We start from the raw sequence: 17,332 nt of genomic DNA, 5'->3' as shown, positions 1-17,332 counted from the left end.
AGATCAAGTCCTACACTGGACTCCACACTGAGCAGAGTCTGCTTGGGATTCTCTCTTTCTCCCTCTCTCTCTGTCCCTCTCCCACTCGTGCTCTCTCTCCTTCTCTCTCTCTCTCTCTCTCTCTCTCTCTCTCTCTCTCTCTCTCTAAGTAAACTTTAAAAAAATGGGTTATCAAGACAAAAGAAGAAACAGAGGAACCTTAAAGGCATACCATTAAGAGAAAGAAGTCAATCTGGCTATGTGTTAGAGGATTTCAACTATATGACATTCTGGAAAAGGCAAATGTATGCAGACAGTAAGCAGATGAAGGGTTGCCAGGGGTTCAGTGAAAGGGAGGGAGAGACAAATCGGTGGGGCACAGACATTTTAGGACAGCGAAACTAAACTGCATGATACAGTAATGGTGGAAACGTGTCATTATACATTTGTCAAAACCCACAAGCTGTGCCACACAAAGAGTGAACCCTTATGTAAACTAGGGATTTTAACTAAGAATAAAGTATCAGTATTGGTTTATCAGTTGTAACAAATGTGCCAAACTAATACACCATGTAAATAACAGGAGACGGGGGAGGGGTATTATACGGCTGCAGACTATTTTCTTATAACTGAGAACACTAAAAGAACCACAATAATGACTACTATCCATTAGCAACATCATTTTATAACAGAATACAGATATTTAAAACCAAAAAGTTAGGAGGATATACTCTTGTAATACAGAACAGTCTTTCCTCGATAAAAGATGGCTCGTAACAGAATATCTGTCAAAAATGAAACAGAAGTAGATAAGTAGACCGATAAAATATTATCTCAATTACTTTCATTTCGCCTCACACCAAGGAAAATATCATGAACTGGCCTAGTTAATGTACTGCTTTTAGAAGATCATTATTCAGTTAGTGTTTCTAATACCCCAGAAGAGAAGTAGTAGTGCTATTCCCATTTATAAATGGAGTAACTGCCCCCTGTAGAAGTTAAGCAACTTTTCCAAGGTGGCATACACCTTGCAACAGCAGCTGAACTTGAACAGAGGTAGGACTGTCCTAAGATTATGATCACAACATAACAGCATCCTAGAGCAACCGCACAGCAAGCAACTGACATGACGTTATCGCAGGCTGAGAAAGAGACCGGGACCAGAGACAAGGGGTGGAAGTCATCCATAAAGAAACAACAGCTGGAGCTATGAAAATAAAAGAGAGCACAAGGAAGAAAGAAGAAGGGAGCTGGGAGGTGAACAAGGGCTGAAGGGAACACTGTGGTCACCTCTTTGGCTGAGGAGAAAGGAATAGGAAAGTGTACAAGGGGCGGGCATCAGAAAAGAAGGAAACCAAAATCTGTCACCAGGTTTGACATCTGGGGCCATCATCTTTGACTTCTACCTCCCCCTGATCTGCAACATTCAGGCAGCTTTAACACATTACAGCCACATCCTAGTACCTGTCCTTTATCAATTTTCACTTGGAATCATTCAAAGAGCCTCCAAACATGTTTCCTCGTTTCCATTCTACTTGCCTCTAATTAATACTACCTCCTTGTGTATCCACAGCTTCTTTACTCCTCCCCGCAACAATTCCCAACAGATGGGAACTTATACACACTGTTTGACTCTTGATTTTTTAATTGCCTTGAATATACTTTCACATTAACACATGGAGATCCACCTCTGTTTTCCGAAGACTGCATAGTATTCAATTAAAAACATACAAATTAGTCATCACCCCACCAAAAGACATTTCTATTGTTTCCAGACTTTTGTTATTACAAATTTTAGAATCAGCTTGTCAAGTTTTAACCATATTACTTACAGAATAAACGAAAATTAAAATCTGAACAATACTGAGCATTTCTTTTTTTTTATTTTTATTTATTTTTGAGAGAGAGAGAGAGAGAGAGAGAGAGCGTGACCTGTGGAGGGGCAGAGACAGAGAGGGAGACACAGAATCAGAAGCTAGCCCCAGGCTCCAAGCTATCAGCACAGAGCCCGATGCGGGGCTTGAACTCACAAACTGTGAGATCATGACCTGAGCTGAAGTCAGACATTTAACCGACTGAGCCACCCAGGCACCCCTACTGAGCATTTCTGTCAAACAACAAGGTATGTGTTTCCATTTAAGTATTCTTTTATATTATTCAGCAGAGTTTTAAAATTTCTACATATACCTTAAGTTTACTCTTGGATATTTTATATTTTTTAATTGTTCTTATAAATAGGATCTTTCCCTCCCTGATATTTTATAAGTATTTTCATAAGAGAAAGCTGTTGATTCTTACATAACAAACTCGGCTTTTAGTATGTCCATTATTTTTTTGTTGAAAGATGGACATGATGACTAGGTAAAAAGTACTTAATACGCAGGCCTTCAGTGATGTGGTGGTATGGTGTGGAGGTGGGAGGGGAAGTGTTCTGTAGTCCTAGGACTAAGTCCTATAGTTGTCAGTCTTTCAGTGAGCTTGTGCCCCTGGGTTGTGACACTCACAAGTTCTTAAGTCCCCACACCCACATCTCCCCAACCCTGAAGGTGGCTGACTAGGGGGTACTAGAATTTGTATTTCTCTTCCCCCAGGCAGAAGCCTAGAGGAGGCTGGAGTTGGGGATTTCCCTTCTCCCAGGTCAGGTAGGCTCTGACAAAATCAGGCAGGATAGGCTAGTAAAACAGTTTCTCTCAAGGGCAGGCCTTATCCAAAAAGGCCTTCCAATTCTGTGTCTCCCTCTCTCTCTGCCCCTCCCCCGTTCATGCTCTGTCTCTCTGTCTCAAAAATAAATAAACATTAAAAAAAAATTTTTTTAAAAAAAGAATGGAAAGTAAAGAGGAAAATGAGTAAATAACTTTGTATTTCTCATTCTCTTCTACTGATTCAGTCAACAAATTTTTCTTGAGTACCCTCCACATTCTAGATAGTGAGTTCTAAAAGAATACAACAGGAAATATGACAAACATGTCTGCCCTCAAGGGGCTTATAGTATATTCTTTTTTCTTACCCAATAAATTTATTTTTCTTTAAATTCTTCTTTTTGTAAATGCCATCCAAATACTTTCTCATAAGTATTTTTAAATGCAGCAGCACCTTATTTACCTATAATATAAACTTTAGAATGTTCTGCTTTAGAATATTTTAGAATGTTCTGCCCTCTTTGCTCCCAAGGGATTTTCATAGTATCTATCATGTAATAATCACTGATTTGCTTACCTCCTTTCCCACTACATGACTCTAAGCTTCATGCTGGCAGAAACCACATCTTACTAGACACTGTTTCCCCATAACACTCCAGAAATTTCAAGAGAGTGCAGGGAGTTAGTGAACAAATGCACAGATTTTATTTGCAACTCTGAATAAAATAGAGGATTTCCTTCTTTCATTTCCCAGATGTAGCTAACAAGTGGTTCCAAGAGACATTCAATTAGGGGTGCTCCTCATACTTTTCCACCAATGAAACAAAGCAAATGAGAGGGCAAAGGTTTCCAGTGCCCCAGGGAGCTCCAGGCTGCAAGGGGCCGCAAGTATAAAATAGCTGTTTTAAGTCACCTTTATTCAGGCACTATTCTGTGCAGTAGGGATGTAACCAGGGTTCCTGCCTTTGTAGAGCTTAATATAAGACAGAGGTCAGAAAAACATAATCAATAAACAAGAAAAGGTCCCTACTTACTACTTTAGCACAATAAAACTTTTTATTTTTTCTATAAATAAAACTTTTAAAATCTATTTTTTATTGAATAATAATCTTTTATGGCTAATATTCTTAGGTCTTATTTACAAATTCATTCCTGATACAAGCTATTCAGATATTATCACATATTTTTTTTTTAAATTTTAGAATTTTAATTTTCAATTTTAGGTTTTTAATCTAATAAACTCATTGTTTGTGTATGTGTGAACTTTTTGTTATTTCAACACTGATTACCAAATTCAGCACTGATTACCGAACAGTTCATTCTTTCCCCATTGATGTGTTATACCATCTCTGTCATATATACAGAACTGCTAAAATATCACTTTTTTTTATTATTATTATTTTTTAAATTTTTTTTTAATGTTTATTTATTTTTGAGACAGAGAGAGACAGAGCATGAACGGGGGAGGGTCAGAGAGAGGGAGACACAGAATCCAAAACAGGCTCCAGGCTCTGAGCCATCAGCACAGAGCCCAATGCGGGGCTCGAACTCCCGGACCACGAGATCATGACCTGAGCCGAAGTCGGCCGCCTAACCGACTGAGCCACCCAGGCGCCCCTAAAATATCATTCTTGAACTTTGTCATGTGTCTCCTTCATCTATTCCTGTCCTAATTACATTAGCTTTACAATGGATTAAGTGAATCCCCGCTCTTCATTTTTCCTCTTATGTAATCTTGACCTTTTACCTTTCCATATAAATTTTAGGATCAAGCTGCCAACTTCTGCAAGACAAACTTTTAAATTTGGTTTGAAATTATATTGCAGTAACAGACATATAGTAAAAATATTTGACATCTCCAGGCTATTGTGTCTACTCATCTATTAATTTAGATTTAAGTTCTTTAACAAAGTTTATAACTTTCTCCATAAAGTTCTTGTACATCTTTTAGTAGTTGTATCCCTGAGTAATGTAATTTTGTTGCTCCTGTGACTGGAAATCTTTTTATTTTTATTTATTTTTAATATTTTAATGTTTATCTATTTTTGAGAGAGAGAGAGACAGAGTACGAGTGGGGGAGGGGCAGAGAGAGAGGGAGACACAGAATCCGAAGCAGGCTCCAGGCTCTGAGCTGTCAGCACAGAGCCCTATGCAGGGCTTGAACCCACAAACTGTGAGATCATGACCTGAACTGTAGTCAGACGCTTAACCAACTGAGCCACCCAGGGGCTCCCTGGAAATCTTTTTAAAATCACACTGTCTAAACATTTTTGCTAAGGTTCAGAAGCATGATTTATCTTTTTGAAGTTATCTTGTATCCAGCAACAGAGCTGGCAGTTTACATATAGATTTTTTCCTAAATTTTCCATATGGACAATCATGTGTAAATAAAAAAGGCTTTCTTTCTTCTTTTCATTTCTTATATAACTTATTCTTTTCTTACTTCACTGGCTAGGAATTCTAGCATCAGGTTTCTTATATCCATATAAAGGATACGCTTCTAACATTTCCCCACTAAGTATAAGGCTTACTGTAGAGTTTTGCTGGGTATCCTTCATCTGGCTAAAGTTGTTCTTTTCAATTCCTAGGTTCTCAAGAGTTGATGCTGGTGTGATGGGTAGTGGTGTTAATCATGAATAAGTGCTAACTCCAATCATTTTTTTCTCTGGCTACTGAAATGATTATATGTAATAGACAACTATTCACTGTCTATCTAACATCTGTTCTATGAGTTGTAACTCACTCTGGCCGCATGTGCATACTTTCAGAACATATCAATACTACATTCATGAACACGTTCTAGATAAGAAATAATCCAATTATCTCTGACCTTTGTTTCATAAAGAAAATATGAATAACAAATTTTAAAAAGATAATCAAATTTACTTGATTTAAGCCTATTAAATATTGTAAGATAAGGGCAGATGGCTAAAAACAAAACCTAGAATTTTACAACTTTTACCTCATATATATATACATGTTTGTAATATAGAACATATGACATATATTCTAAGATCAAACAGGCCTTCTAAAATAAAGGGATAACAGACATAAAATACAATTCCATTTCAATATTTGATTTTGGATCACAGATAAACATTTTTATAAGTGCCCTTTCACATCCATCACAAAGGAAAAAAAAATGCTGCATAGCCCGACTTTCAAGTTATCTTTTAATTACCACCATTTAAGGAACTTACTTTAAATAAAACCCAATGCTATACGAATTGCACTTTATAAATAAATAGAGCTGTGGGTTTGAATCTTAAAATCCTACATTTCATGGAAATTATTTTAGTCAGCAAATAAACCAAACAGATGCCAAGCTTCCCAGGTTCTTAATTCCACCACGTGTCAAACTTTAAAAGTATGTTCTTATTAAAGAAAGCCTAATTGTAAACACTGCAGATTTATTTAAAAACAAAAAAGTGATTTGCTTTAAAATTTTTGTATGAAAGAGGGGCAGAGAAAAAAAATGGGGGTGGGTGGGAAAAAATGTAGGAAAAAAATTATTTTTTTTGTTTTTTTAATTAAATAAGTTTCACTGCAAAGTGAAAAGCAAATGAGGCAAAGAGAACACACTCTACAATTATTCACGAGGTAGCATGATTCAATTTACAAAGGCTGAATTTGTGCTCAATTTTTTGGAAACACATGTACTGGATTTTATCTGTATCTGACTTTTTCCACAACAAGCAGGGCTAAAAATGAAAAATACAAAGAGAAATGCACGTGGATAAATACAAGTTTGAGATGTCTAGTACAGTTCCACACCTCCTCTTATTTCCCCTTCTTTACTGGCGCAGAAGCAACAAATCTTGTTTCAGTAAGAAATCCTTAACAGAAGCTCTCACATTCACCTCTGGACCAAGTAACACACTATCCTTTCAGGCAAGTGTCACCTGTAGTAGAAAACTTATGCAATGTGATTTTAGATTTTTAACGAAATTGGATTAGCTTTTCAATGCACGGTGTTGCTTATACTTATTTAGAAGCTATTACAAAGGAGTTTTAAAAAGATTAAGGCAGGGGTAAATGGTTGAGGTTCTGTGGAGAACTCAGAGCCTAGAGGTTAATCAACTTCAGATCATCTGTGAATGATGATTTCCATCACTTCCACACCAAGCCCTTCACCTGGTGAGTAGAGCCGCACCGCGATCAGGCAGAGAACAACACGCAGCTGTCTCCAGTTAGCGTCCACCTATAATTAACTAGCTCACTCCTACCTTATGGCCAGTAAAGGTATACACACTGAAAGTAAAATATCAATCCGCTAAGAAAATTGGGGAGAGGGGAGATCAGATTTTTATTACAAAAAGCCTCGTTTTCTGATTATTCAGAAAGGCAATGTTCATGTATTAAAGAAGTAATATTGAAAGCTGTTATTGCTACCTCAAAAAATGTATTAAAGACATTCCTTGTTACTTAAGAAAATCTCACTGCACATTCGAAAAGAGCAGCCAGGGGCGCCTGGGTGGCGCAGTCGGTTAAGCGTCCGACTTCAGCCAGGTCACGATCTCGCGGTCCGTGAGTTCGAGCCCCGCGTCAGGCTCTGGGCTGATGGCTCGGAGCCTGGAGCCTGTTTCCGATTCTGTGTCTCCCTCTCTCTCTGCCCCTCCCCCGTTCATGCTGTGTCTCTCTCTGTCCAAAAATAAATAAAAAACGTTGAAAAAAAAAAATTTAAAAAAAGAAAAGAGCAGCCAAGTCTTGGAAGGATAGTCTCTCTGGGTAATGTGCTGTACAGGAATATGACCAACCTGAGACCGCGTAAGGACAACACTGAGCTGTGTGCCTTTAAGCACAGGACTTAATTCATCTCTTCTGAATTAGCAGATTTCTCACTGGCCAAACAGAGTAATAATATCTGTCTCACAGGATTGTTGTGAAAGTTAAATGAGATGAGGCATGTATACATATTTATCAATAGCAAGCTGGATGTTTCTCAAGTATTAGAAGCACCTCCTTTTTCCCATCCCACCTCTGAAAAGAGCACACACCCGAAATTGGGCTGCATTTTTTAAAGGATACTAACATTTGATGTAATGTTAATCATTCTTCTCCCTCCCCACCTGAAAAGAAGACTAACAACTAAACATATCTTTAAAACTGAGGGAACAGGGGGACACCTGCATGGCTCAGTCAGTTGAGCATCCAACTTTGGCTCAGGTCACGATCTCATGGTTCATGACTTCAAGCCCCACATCAAGCTTGCTGCTGTCAATGCAGAACCGGCTTCAGATCCTCTGTCCCCGCCTGCCCCTCCCCTGTTTGCACTCTCTCAAAAATAAATAAAAACATTACAACAACAACAACAAAACTGAGGGAACAGGGTAACAGGCAGCCTACAAACTACTATGGAAAGTACAGTTCATTCATCTCATAAAAATTCTGAGGGACCCTCTAACTGTGAAAGATGCTAAATTCATAAGGCACTAATGGAGATAATTCCTACTGTCATGAAGGTGATGTATAAATTCAAAAGATACCCTTGGTACCCTTGGTACTGAGAAAGTCAATAATTCAGGACATTTTTGTGTCTAAGGTTAAATCTGAAGGGAAAACAGGCATAAAATAAGCCTACTCCAGACAGATGTGCATATGTGATCACCCTATCCACAATATTACCTCCAAATAAAATGCATGCAAATGATCTTTTGCTTCAGAAAGAAAATAAAAGAGCTTTGTTCCTTTTTGGCAAATTATAAAATGAAATAAGAAAGTAAGCACACCTAGTGCCCAGATTTTGGTTTCCAATACCATTCTCCAACAAAAGAAACCTGGGCTCCTTGAGAAATGGATAATTTTAGGAAATATCAAGATGAGCCTGGAGCATCCTGTAGTGCTTCCTTAGTAAACTAAAACAGCTCAGAACAAAAGAAGAAAAAAACACGATGGGAATATGTCAAAGGGACACAAGATCTGACTGAAATAACTCCTAATTTGGAGCTGGAACAATTTGAGCAGCAAAGTAGTACTGAACTGCAATTCAAAATACACAATAGAAGGGCGCTTGGGTGGCTCAGTCAGCTAAGCGTCCAACTTCAGTTCAGGTCATGATCTCATGGTTTGTGGGTTTGAGCCCTGTATCGGACTCTGTGCTGACAGCTCAGAGCCTGGAGCCTGCTTCAGATGCTGGGTCTCCTATCTCTGCCCCTCCCCGACTCGTGCTCTCTCTCTCTCTCTCTCTCTCAGAAATAAACATTAAAAAAAAATCAAAAGATTTAAAAATATATATATACAATAGATATCCACGAGTCTATACTGATATAAATGATTGCATAAAGCAATAAATGAGAGAAAAGAGACAAATCTCCATGTAGAAGAATTATGAAAAATATGTAGATGTTCCACTGACAACAAGGTGGGCTTAAATGTGGGCTGTGCATAGCACTTCGATCCAAAGAGTATAGTATGAAAAGAAGAGAAAAGAAAAAGTATTTTGCAAAGAAAATCCTAACACTACCTCCAACAAGTGATTAAGGTTAACATCAACAGTGATAAATCATGTTGATAGCATGTACCCTTGATATGATGTGATGAAAATGGCTCTTTACCTCTGTGGTCTTCTTTCCCAAAAGACATAACCCCAGTCTAATAGTGGATAAAATATCAAACATTCCACAGAACACCTGAGTGCTCTTTAAAACTGTCAGGATCGGGGCGCCTGGGTGGCGCAGTCGGTTAAGTGTCCGACTTCAGCCAGGTCACGATCTCGCGGTCCGTGAGTTCGAGCCCCGCGTCGGGCTCTGGGCTGATGGCTCGGAGCCTGGAGCCTGTTTCCGATTCTGTGTCTCCCTCTCTCTCTGCCCCTCCCCTGTTCATGCTCTGTCTCTCTCTGTCCCAAAAATAAATAAAAAGCGTTGAAAAAAAAAAAATTTAAAAAAAAAAAAAAAAAAAAAAAAACTGTCAGGATCATCAAAAACAAAGTCTAAAAACCTGTCTCACCCAGGAGATACCTAAGGAGACATGAGTAAACTAAATGTAATGTGATATCCTAGATGGGATCCTAAAACAAAAATAAGAAAACTAGGTACAAACTAAGGGTATTTGAAAAATGTATGGACGTTAGTTAATAACAATGGTTCAACATTGGTTCATTATTTTTGACAGATGTACCATACAAGTGTAAGACATTACTCATAGGGGACACGAAGTGTCAAGTACATAGGAACTCCACACTATCTTTGAAATTTTTCTGTAAATCCAAAACTGCTCTAAATTTTAAGAAGTATCTAAAAAGAATAAGAAATAAATTATGTTTAACATACAGATTAACATTATGACCCTCATTTTGTTCCAATGTAAGTCAGTCACTCTTATTTATAATACATATGATGTGTGAGGAAATGACAGGGGACCTGTCTGCAAAGAAGCTGACAGCAGAGGCCATCTGTCAGCATCCTGTGAAGCGATGCAATTCACATATGTACCCACTCAAGTAGTTTAACTAAATCCTCACAAGAACACACAAATGGTTTATTCTGAACCATGTATTTGTATTTTATTTCAGGCAAGAAACAGCAGGTAGAATGTAATATTAATAATGTAAGTATATCAAGAAGCATAAGTGACATTTCTCCCGTTTCTGAGTTCTTTATCAGTCACAATACAAAGTTAAAAACAAAGGGTGTTTTTAACTAATACAATCTGCCCAGAAGTTGGCCAAAAAAATTCAAAATTATCAAGAGGCCTATAGGCCCACAGTGGATTTGCATTAACATAATGAATAAACAAAAGTTAGATATATATACGTATATATATATATATATATATATATATGTATACATATACATATATATATACGTATATATATATATTATATGTTATTATATACATTATATACATATATATATATATATATATATATATAAACATGTATTTTTAAGCAGCAAATAAGGACAGGGAATGATGGATTTATATCCCGTATTATTAATGATGAACCCTGCCTTAAATGTACGTTACGTGTCAAAATAATAGAATATTATGAAGCCTTCATAATTAGCACAATACATATCCAGATTATAAAGATAAATCTCTATTATTTTTAGTGATATTTAAAGTCATGTCATACTCAAGCTATTATTTTCTGACATTTCACAAAAGATAGATAAGGACAAATAAGCAGTAGTCTTTACAGAGGTTTATAACCTACATTCTTACATTTGTTGGATTCTGTTCTGAAAGTGAAATATAAGGAAAAGATACAGTATCAGTATACGCTCACCAACAAATGACTTCATTAATGTAAACAATGTTCTCATTAAAATTGGGAAGTATAACCACTGGGAAAGCAGCCACTTGATCGGAATAAAAAGATTCTAAGAATTAAGGGTCGGCACTGCACATGAAATTCATTTGCTCTATCATTCATAGATAAACAGTTGTAGAAAAGCAGATGAATCCAAAAACGCACAAAATGCTACAGGATATCACTGATGTGATTAATTTCATAGCAACAAGACCTTGAACAAATAGAAGAGTATTTAAACTATAGCGAGATGTGTAGCAACTATCGCATAATATTTAAGTGACTTAGCTCCAGAACTGGACTACATGAGCTAGAATATCAGCCACAGAATTTATTAGCGATGAGACTCTGGACATGTTATTTATCTCTCTGAGCTATTATTACCTGCAGAATGATAATGAAAATAGTCTCTACCTCACAGAATTGAAAGAAGTATTACAAGAGATATTTCATTACAGCATTTAGAAGGACACTTGGCATATGGTAAGTACTCAATAAAATGTTAGCTATTATTGGCCAATCAGCAAGGGAGTAATCGTGACAATCTTTTATACCACAACAAAATCCACTAAGTATCTTTTGGCAAAGAACTAAAAAGTTATCAAATGTAGAAATAAATTATACATTTTTGTTTTGCAAATAAATAAGACTTCCAAATCTGCTGGGCTGTTCTGGGATATTTTATAAAGACTGACGTCTTGGGAGGCTGCTCCACCAAGACCTCCTGTGTACTTAGTGCAAGGCTATACTCATAGTGTTGGCAACAAACAGCTAACAAGATACATCAAAACATAAAAGCAGCATACATACCCTCAGATCAGGAGAAAAGTTGTCTGCAGAAGTTGAAATGGAATCCGATGATACAACAGAAGCTGATTTTGTATGCACTGAATTCTCTGAATGAGAAGTGGAAGCACTACAAAATACAAAAGCACAGTGTTTGAAAAACATACTTGAAAAAGGGGGGCTTTAAAACACGATTTCAGAAATTGTACTAATTATTACTCCATTATGTATTAAAACTTTCATTGCCAACCTGTCCTACATTGCCTATTCAATCTTATCTCCGAATACTGATAAATTACAAACTCTCCATACCTGCAGGGTTAAGTATTCATACCACATTTCCTCTGAACAGACTTCCCTGGTACTCCTAAATAAACTCTGGGCTAATTCTTTCTTTTCATTCAACCATCCATTCACTCATCCAATAAACACTCACTGAATGATCCAATGTGCAAAACCATTACACCAGGCACTAGGATCTGAAGATAAATATATAATCCTCATGTTCACGAAGTTCACAAGCTGTGGCAAAGACAAATAAGTAAATGGTGCATGGTGATAACACCGGCCACTGTGAAACTGAATAAAGGAAGCCTCATTTAAAATGGAGTCGGGAGGCCAGAAGGTGGAACTCTCGTGCCCTGTCACTCCTTGCAGCCCTCTGAATTCCCAACAGAAGAAGCCTATCCTTTACTACCCCAGTAGGAGGAAGATTATCTCCTTGCCTGGCAACAGCCCAGCCAAAGAGTGATTATCACAAGTAGGCCAATCAAAGACACTACACTTCAAAACCCAGTTTACTCCAGTGGACTCTCTGTTTATAACAGCCCCTCCTGTTTGGAACAGCCCCTCCTAAAGCCCCCTTTTCCATATAAAAGAGCATTCATTCCTCTCCTTTGTTCTCTGGACTTGCCTATGGTTTTCCCATAACTTGCATGTCTCAAACTGCAATTCTCTGTCATTTCTGAATAAACCCATTTTGCTGGAAATATAACTGATAGTTTTACCTTCGAGGTTAACACATTACAAACACAAAGAGAGAGACAGAAACGGGGAAAATGGGACAAAGGAGAAGGAGGAACCTAACTTTACTCAGGAAGATCAGGGAAGATGTGACAGAGGAGATGTTATTGAAAGATAGGAAATTGCCAAGCTGAAAAACAAGTAAGGGAATTCCAAAAACATACAAAAGCAAAAAGCACTGCAAAGGTGTAGAATAATCAAAGAACACAGAACACTCTGAGAAACTACAAAGGGTTCAACAGGGCTGGATAAGCAGAACAGAAGCTGAAGACAAAAAGAGGAGCTTGTCTTTGCACCTTTTACCTTACCACTAAATCAAATTCTATACTTTGAACAAGCCTATCTACTTCTTCCATTACCTTAAGTAATCACGCTCTACTTTTATTCTCCAATTGTATACTGACCTAAGGCATATACATTTTCCTACATTTTAATCACCCCAAAAGGGAGAGCTGGGTCTTCCTTTTCCACAAAATCTACTTCAGTGCCTATGTATACTGTTAACATGTATCATGTTTGTTAAATTCCAAAACACAGTGAAAATATACCTATGCCAAAAACTGAATGATTTACATCATTTCCTCTTATCACTAAAAGAAAGTCAAAATTATTCAAAGTAAGAAAAACCAATGGTGGAGAAATTTCAGGCACTTTGAACTGAAGTTTAAAGTTCTGATTAAAAAATATATTTTTCTCAAGCTTCACTCCCAACATACTAAAAGTCTTTCTCACACAAAAGTAAAAATTTTTTCATTAGATTTTGATAAAAGAATCCATCTCGAGATTGTGATACTTAAAAAACACATTTGGGGTGCCTGAGTGGCTCAGTCAGTTAAGCATTCGACTTGAATTCAGCTCAGGTCATGATCTCATAGTTCCTGAGTTCGAGCCCCACATCAGGCTCCGTGCTGACAGTGGGGAGCCACTTAAGATTCTCTCTTCCTCTCTCTCTGCCCCTCCCCTGCTTGCACGTGCACACACACTCTGTGTCTCAAAATAAACTTTAAAAAATTGTTTTTGTTTTAAAATGTGTCCACCATAAACCTGCCTTTAAGTACATTATTTATACAATGGGAAAATCATGTCCTCCAAAAGAAACTGTCACTTCATTTTTTACTGTTATTTTTTTAAGCCTTACTGAGGCATGATTGTGAAATAGTGTAGGTACAATGCCTTAATATGTACAACATGATGTGACGTATGTATACACTGTGAGATGAGTACCACAATCAAGCTAATTTCAACATTCATCACCTCACACAGTTACCTTTTTTGTGTGTATAGAGAATTTGAGATCTATCCTTTTGGCAATTTCAAGTAAACAATACAATATTCCTCACAATGGTCACCAGGCTATACATGAGGTCCCTGAACTATTCACTGTATATCTAAAACTTTGTCCCTTTGCTCAGAATCTCCCCATTTTCCCCTTAACAGATAGATACATGGTTTGAAAATATTTTCTTACATCCTTTACGTCACTTTTTCATTTTGTTGTTTCCTTTGATGTAGAGAAACTGTTTAATTGGATATAATCCTGCTAGTTTACTTTTGCTTTTGTTGCCTGTGCTAGTGGTGTCAAATCCAAGAAACCATTCTCCAGACCAGTGCCAAGGAGCCTTTCCCCTGTTTTCCTCTTGGAGTTTTACAGATTCAGGCCTTATAATTAAACATCTGGTCCATTTGGGGTTGATTTTTATGTATCGTGCAATATCAGGGTCCAATTTCATTCTTTTGCATGTGGATACCCATTTTTAACAAAATGACTATACATTTTTGGCACCCTTTTCAAAGATAAGTTGACTGTATGTGTGTGGTTTTATTTCTGGGCTCTCTATCCAGCTCTACTGGTCAATGTTATCTATTTTTTTAATGCCAGTACCATACTGTTTTGATAACCATAGCTTTGTAGTACAGTTTGAAGATAGGAAGTATGATGGCTCCAGCTTTACTCTTCATGCTGAAGACTGCTTTAGCTTTTTGGGGCTTTGTGGTTACACACTGATTTCAGGCTATCAAAAATGCTGCTGGAATTTTTATAGAGAAAATAGAAAATAGAAATTTTTTATAGAAAATATCTACTGAATCTGTAGATCACTTTGGTTAGCATGAACATTTTAAGATTAATTCTTCTAATCCATTAACACAGGATAACTTTCCATTGATTTGTGTCTCCAATTTCTTCCATCACAGTTTTATAGTGTTCTTTGTACAAGTCTTTAACCTCTTGGTTGAATTTTTTCCTAAATATTTTACTCTTTTTGATGCTATTGCAATGGAATTGTTTTCTTAATTTCTCTTTTGGAGAGTTTATTGTTAGTAAATAGAAACCCAACTGACTTCTGCATGTTGATTTTCTATCCTATAACTTTCCTGAATCTGCTTATTAGTTTTAACGGTTTTTTCGTAGAGCTTTTACAGTTCTCCACGTATAAGATCATGCCATCTGCAAAACACTTTTGTATATTTATACAATGTGAAAATCATCTCTCCCAAAAGAAATCCATTTAAATGTATTAAAAACGGTATTCCAGTGGAAGCACTTCATAATATTTTTTTTCAAATGCAAACATATATTTATTTTATTAACTATTTCAAGGTATGATTTGTGGTTGTTATTTATTTACACCCAAGAACCTATAATATTACACAAAGGAGCAGCCATAAGAAATTCTATTATCTAGTTTTTTATAATGTAAGGAAAGAGAAATTGACAGACTGAGAATGTTTTCTTCCTTTCCTCCTCTTTTATTTTTTTGTTGTTGTAGCCAACTTCTGATTAATTAAATACCATCTGTATTAAAGTAACAGGTAAAATAATCAAACTCTGGCACAGTATTTTGAGAGATACAATTTGTTGCCTACTCCACGTACATACGAACCTCTGTTTTTCCTGACTTTGATGAGGGTAGTATGTGCCCAGCCCAACATAACAAGCTTCCTTTGGGCTCCCTCCTGGCTAGGAGAACCATGGGACACAATTTTGGTCAGTGAATTTAAGAGGAGCCATGCTAATGGTTATGGAAACCTTTTATTTTCTTAATAAAGGAGAGCAGAAACAGCAGGGTAGTCCTTAACCTTTCCCATTTTGTCTTGCCCGGAGCAAGAATGTAAAGCCTGGAAATACTGCAGCCATCTTGTAAACATGACCAACATGCTGGCCTGCTGAGAACAAGGAGCCAAACAACGGGAAGAACAGAAAGTCCTCATAGTATCACTGAGCAGCGGAATCCACACCAACTCCCTACTTGTGTCATTTTGTTATGTAAAAAAAAATGAAGCTCAATTTCTTAAATCACTGCAATGGAGTTTTATATTCTATACAGCCAAATACAATTCTAAATGATATAGCAACACCTCATAAAGTCTATTTTGGCCAAGTTCAAATGTGTACTACTTCTTATGCATAGTTGACCTTCTGAGAGAACAGATAAAATTAAAGGCAATAAACCAATCTGGAACTACGGGTAGTGTATTACTCAGAAAAAATAATTCTGACAGAGAAGATATAATAGCATGTCCCACTAAGAAAGCAAATGGTTCTTTAAAGCCAAAGCATGAAGCAAATAAATCTAAGGGAAATAAAATAACAAAAAAAATTAAGTTCTGCAACTACTAACTTGTAGTCTCGGATTCATAGAATCAGTCTTTCAAGCAAACGTGTGGGAAACAGCTTTTAATTATTAACTTCTTTCAGAGAAGATACTATGATGCACAATGTTATATGTAAAGCAGCACTGATGTGTATACTTCAATATAACCAGTTTACAAAAGGTTTCAATCCCCAGGCAAGTAATGAGAGGCTGGGGGAGACCACAGTAGGATATATATCCTAGTGCTGTTCTTGTGATTATGGCACACACGTGCGTGCACACACACACACACGCCCCAGAACCATTAAAAGTTCTCTTGGTATAAACAGGAAGTGCTGCCCTTTACAGCTACTCAGACTGAAGGCAGCCACAAATGCCCTAGAATGCAGAGCTCTATTTTCAGTTAGCTTTTCTTCTGTCAGATGGGTTCTACGAGTGCTTCTGATCGTCAAGGGCCACTGGTATAATACAATCTAATGACCACTACTCTTTTCCACTGCTCCTTTGCTCCATATTGAAGTCAAACTTTCTTTGTGTATCTTTTATGAGCCGTTCCACAAACAAGCTCTTTATTTCCCTGAATTCATGTCTTTGCTCACACTATTCCAAAACAGAACATCTCTTTCTCCCCATCTCTTTATTAACATCCTACCTGCTCTTTAAGACCCAGTTGAAAAGCAAGCTTTCCAAGAAGTCTTCCCCTGGTGTTCCAGCTGGAACTAAAGTCCCATTCCTCTACACTTTCACAGACTTCTGCCTCTACTCTATAATCACACCTAACACTTTCCACATTAGACTAGAGTTCTTTGGTTATGTGGCCATCTCTTTCTTAAATTATAAGCTGCTAGAGGATAAGAATCTTGTAACTGGCAAGGCATCTGAACTCGGAGCAAAGACTGCAGTCTGTTAACCTCATCAAGTAACCACCACCACCACTTTAGTCCTCGGTTTTCCTAGGCCCGCAAACTTCACTGCAGTCTGCCCGAACATTCCTGCCGCCCCTGTCAGCCTGAGCCTCTCTTCAAAAATGCCAGGTCTTCTGGACTATGTGCTTCCTCTGTCCA

At 37.3% G+C, this 17,332-nt stretch overlaps 1 protein-coding gene across 3 annotated transcripts in view; it reads right to left on the bottom strand.

The window, feature by feature from the left end:
* MTMR2 (myotubularin related protein 2) overlaps nt 1-17,332 on the bottom strand; it is a 116,071-nt gene that overhangs the window by 63,236 nt on the left and 35,503 nt on the right. For all 3 annotated transcript variants that reach the window (XM_058687402.1, XM_058687401.1, XM_058687403.1), the window contains one exon: nt 11,677-11,782. Coding sequence is in view for 1 of the 3 variants with exons in the window: in XM_058687401.1 (XP_058543384.1) it covers nt 11,677-11,782 (106 nt within the window). In the remaining 2 variants the exon portion in view is untranslated. The remainder of the gene's footprint in view (nt 1-11,676; nt 11,783-17,332) is intronic.

Source organism: Neofelis nebulosa, chromosome 10, assembly GCF_028018385.1.
Source record: "Neofelis nebulosa isolate mNeoNeb1 chromosome 10, mNeoNeb1.pri, whole genome shotgun sequence".
Lineage (NCBI taxonomy): Eukaryota > Metazoa > Chordata > Mammalia > Carnivora > Felidae > Neofelis > Neofelis nebulosa.
This window is presented reverse-complemented; position numbering and strand designations above follow the sequence as displayed.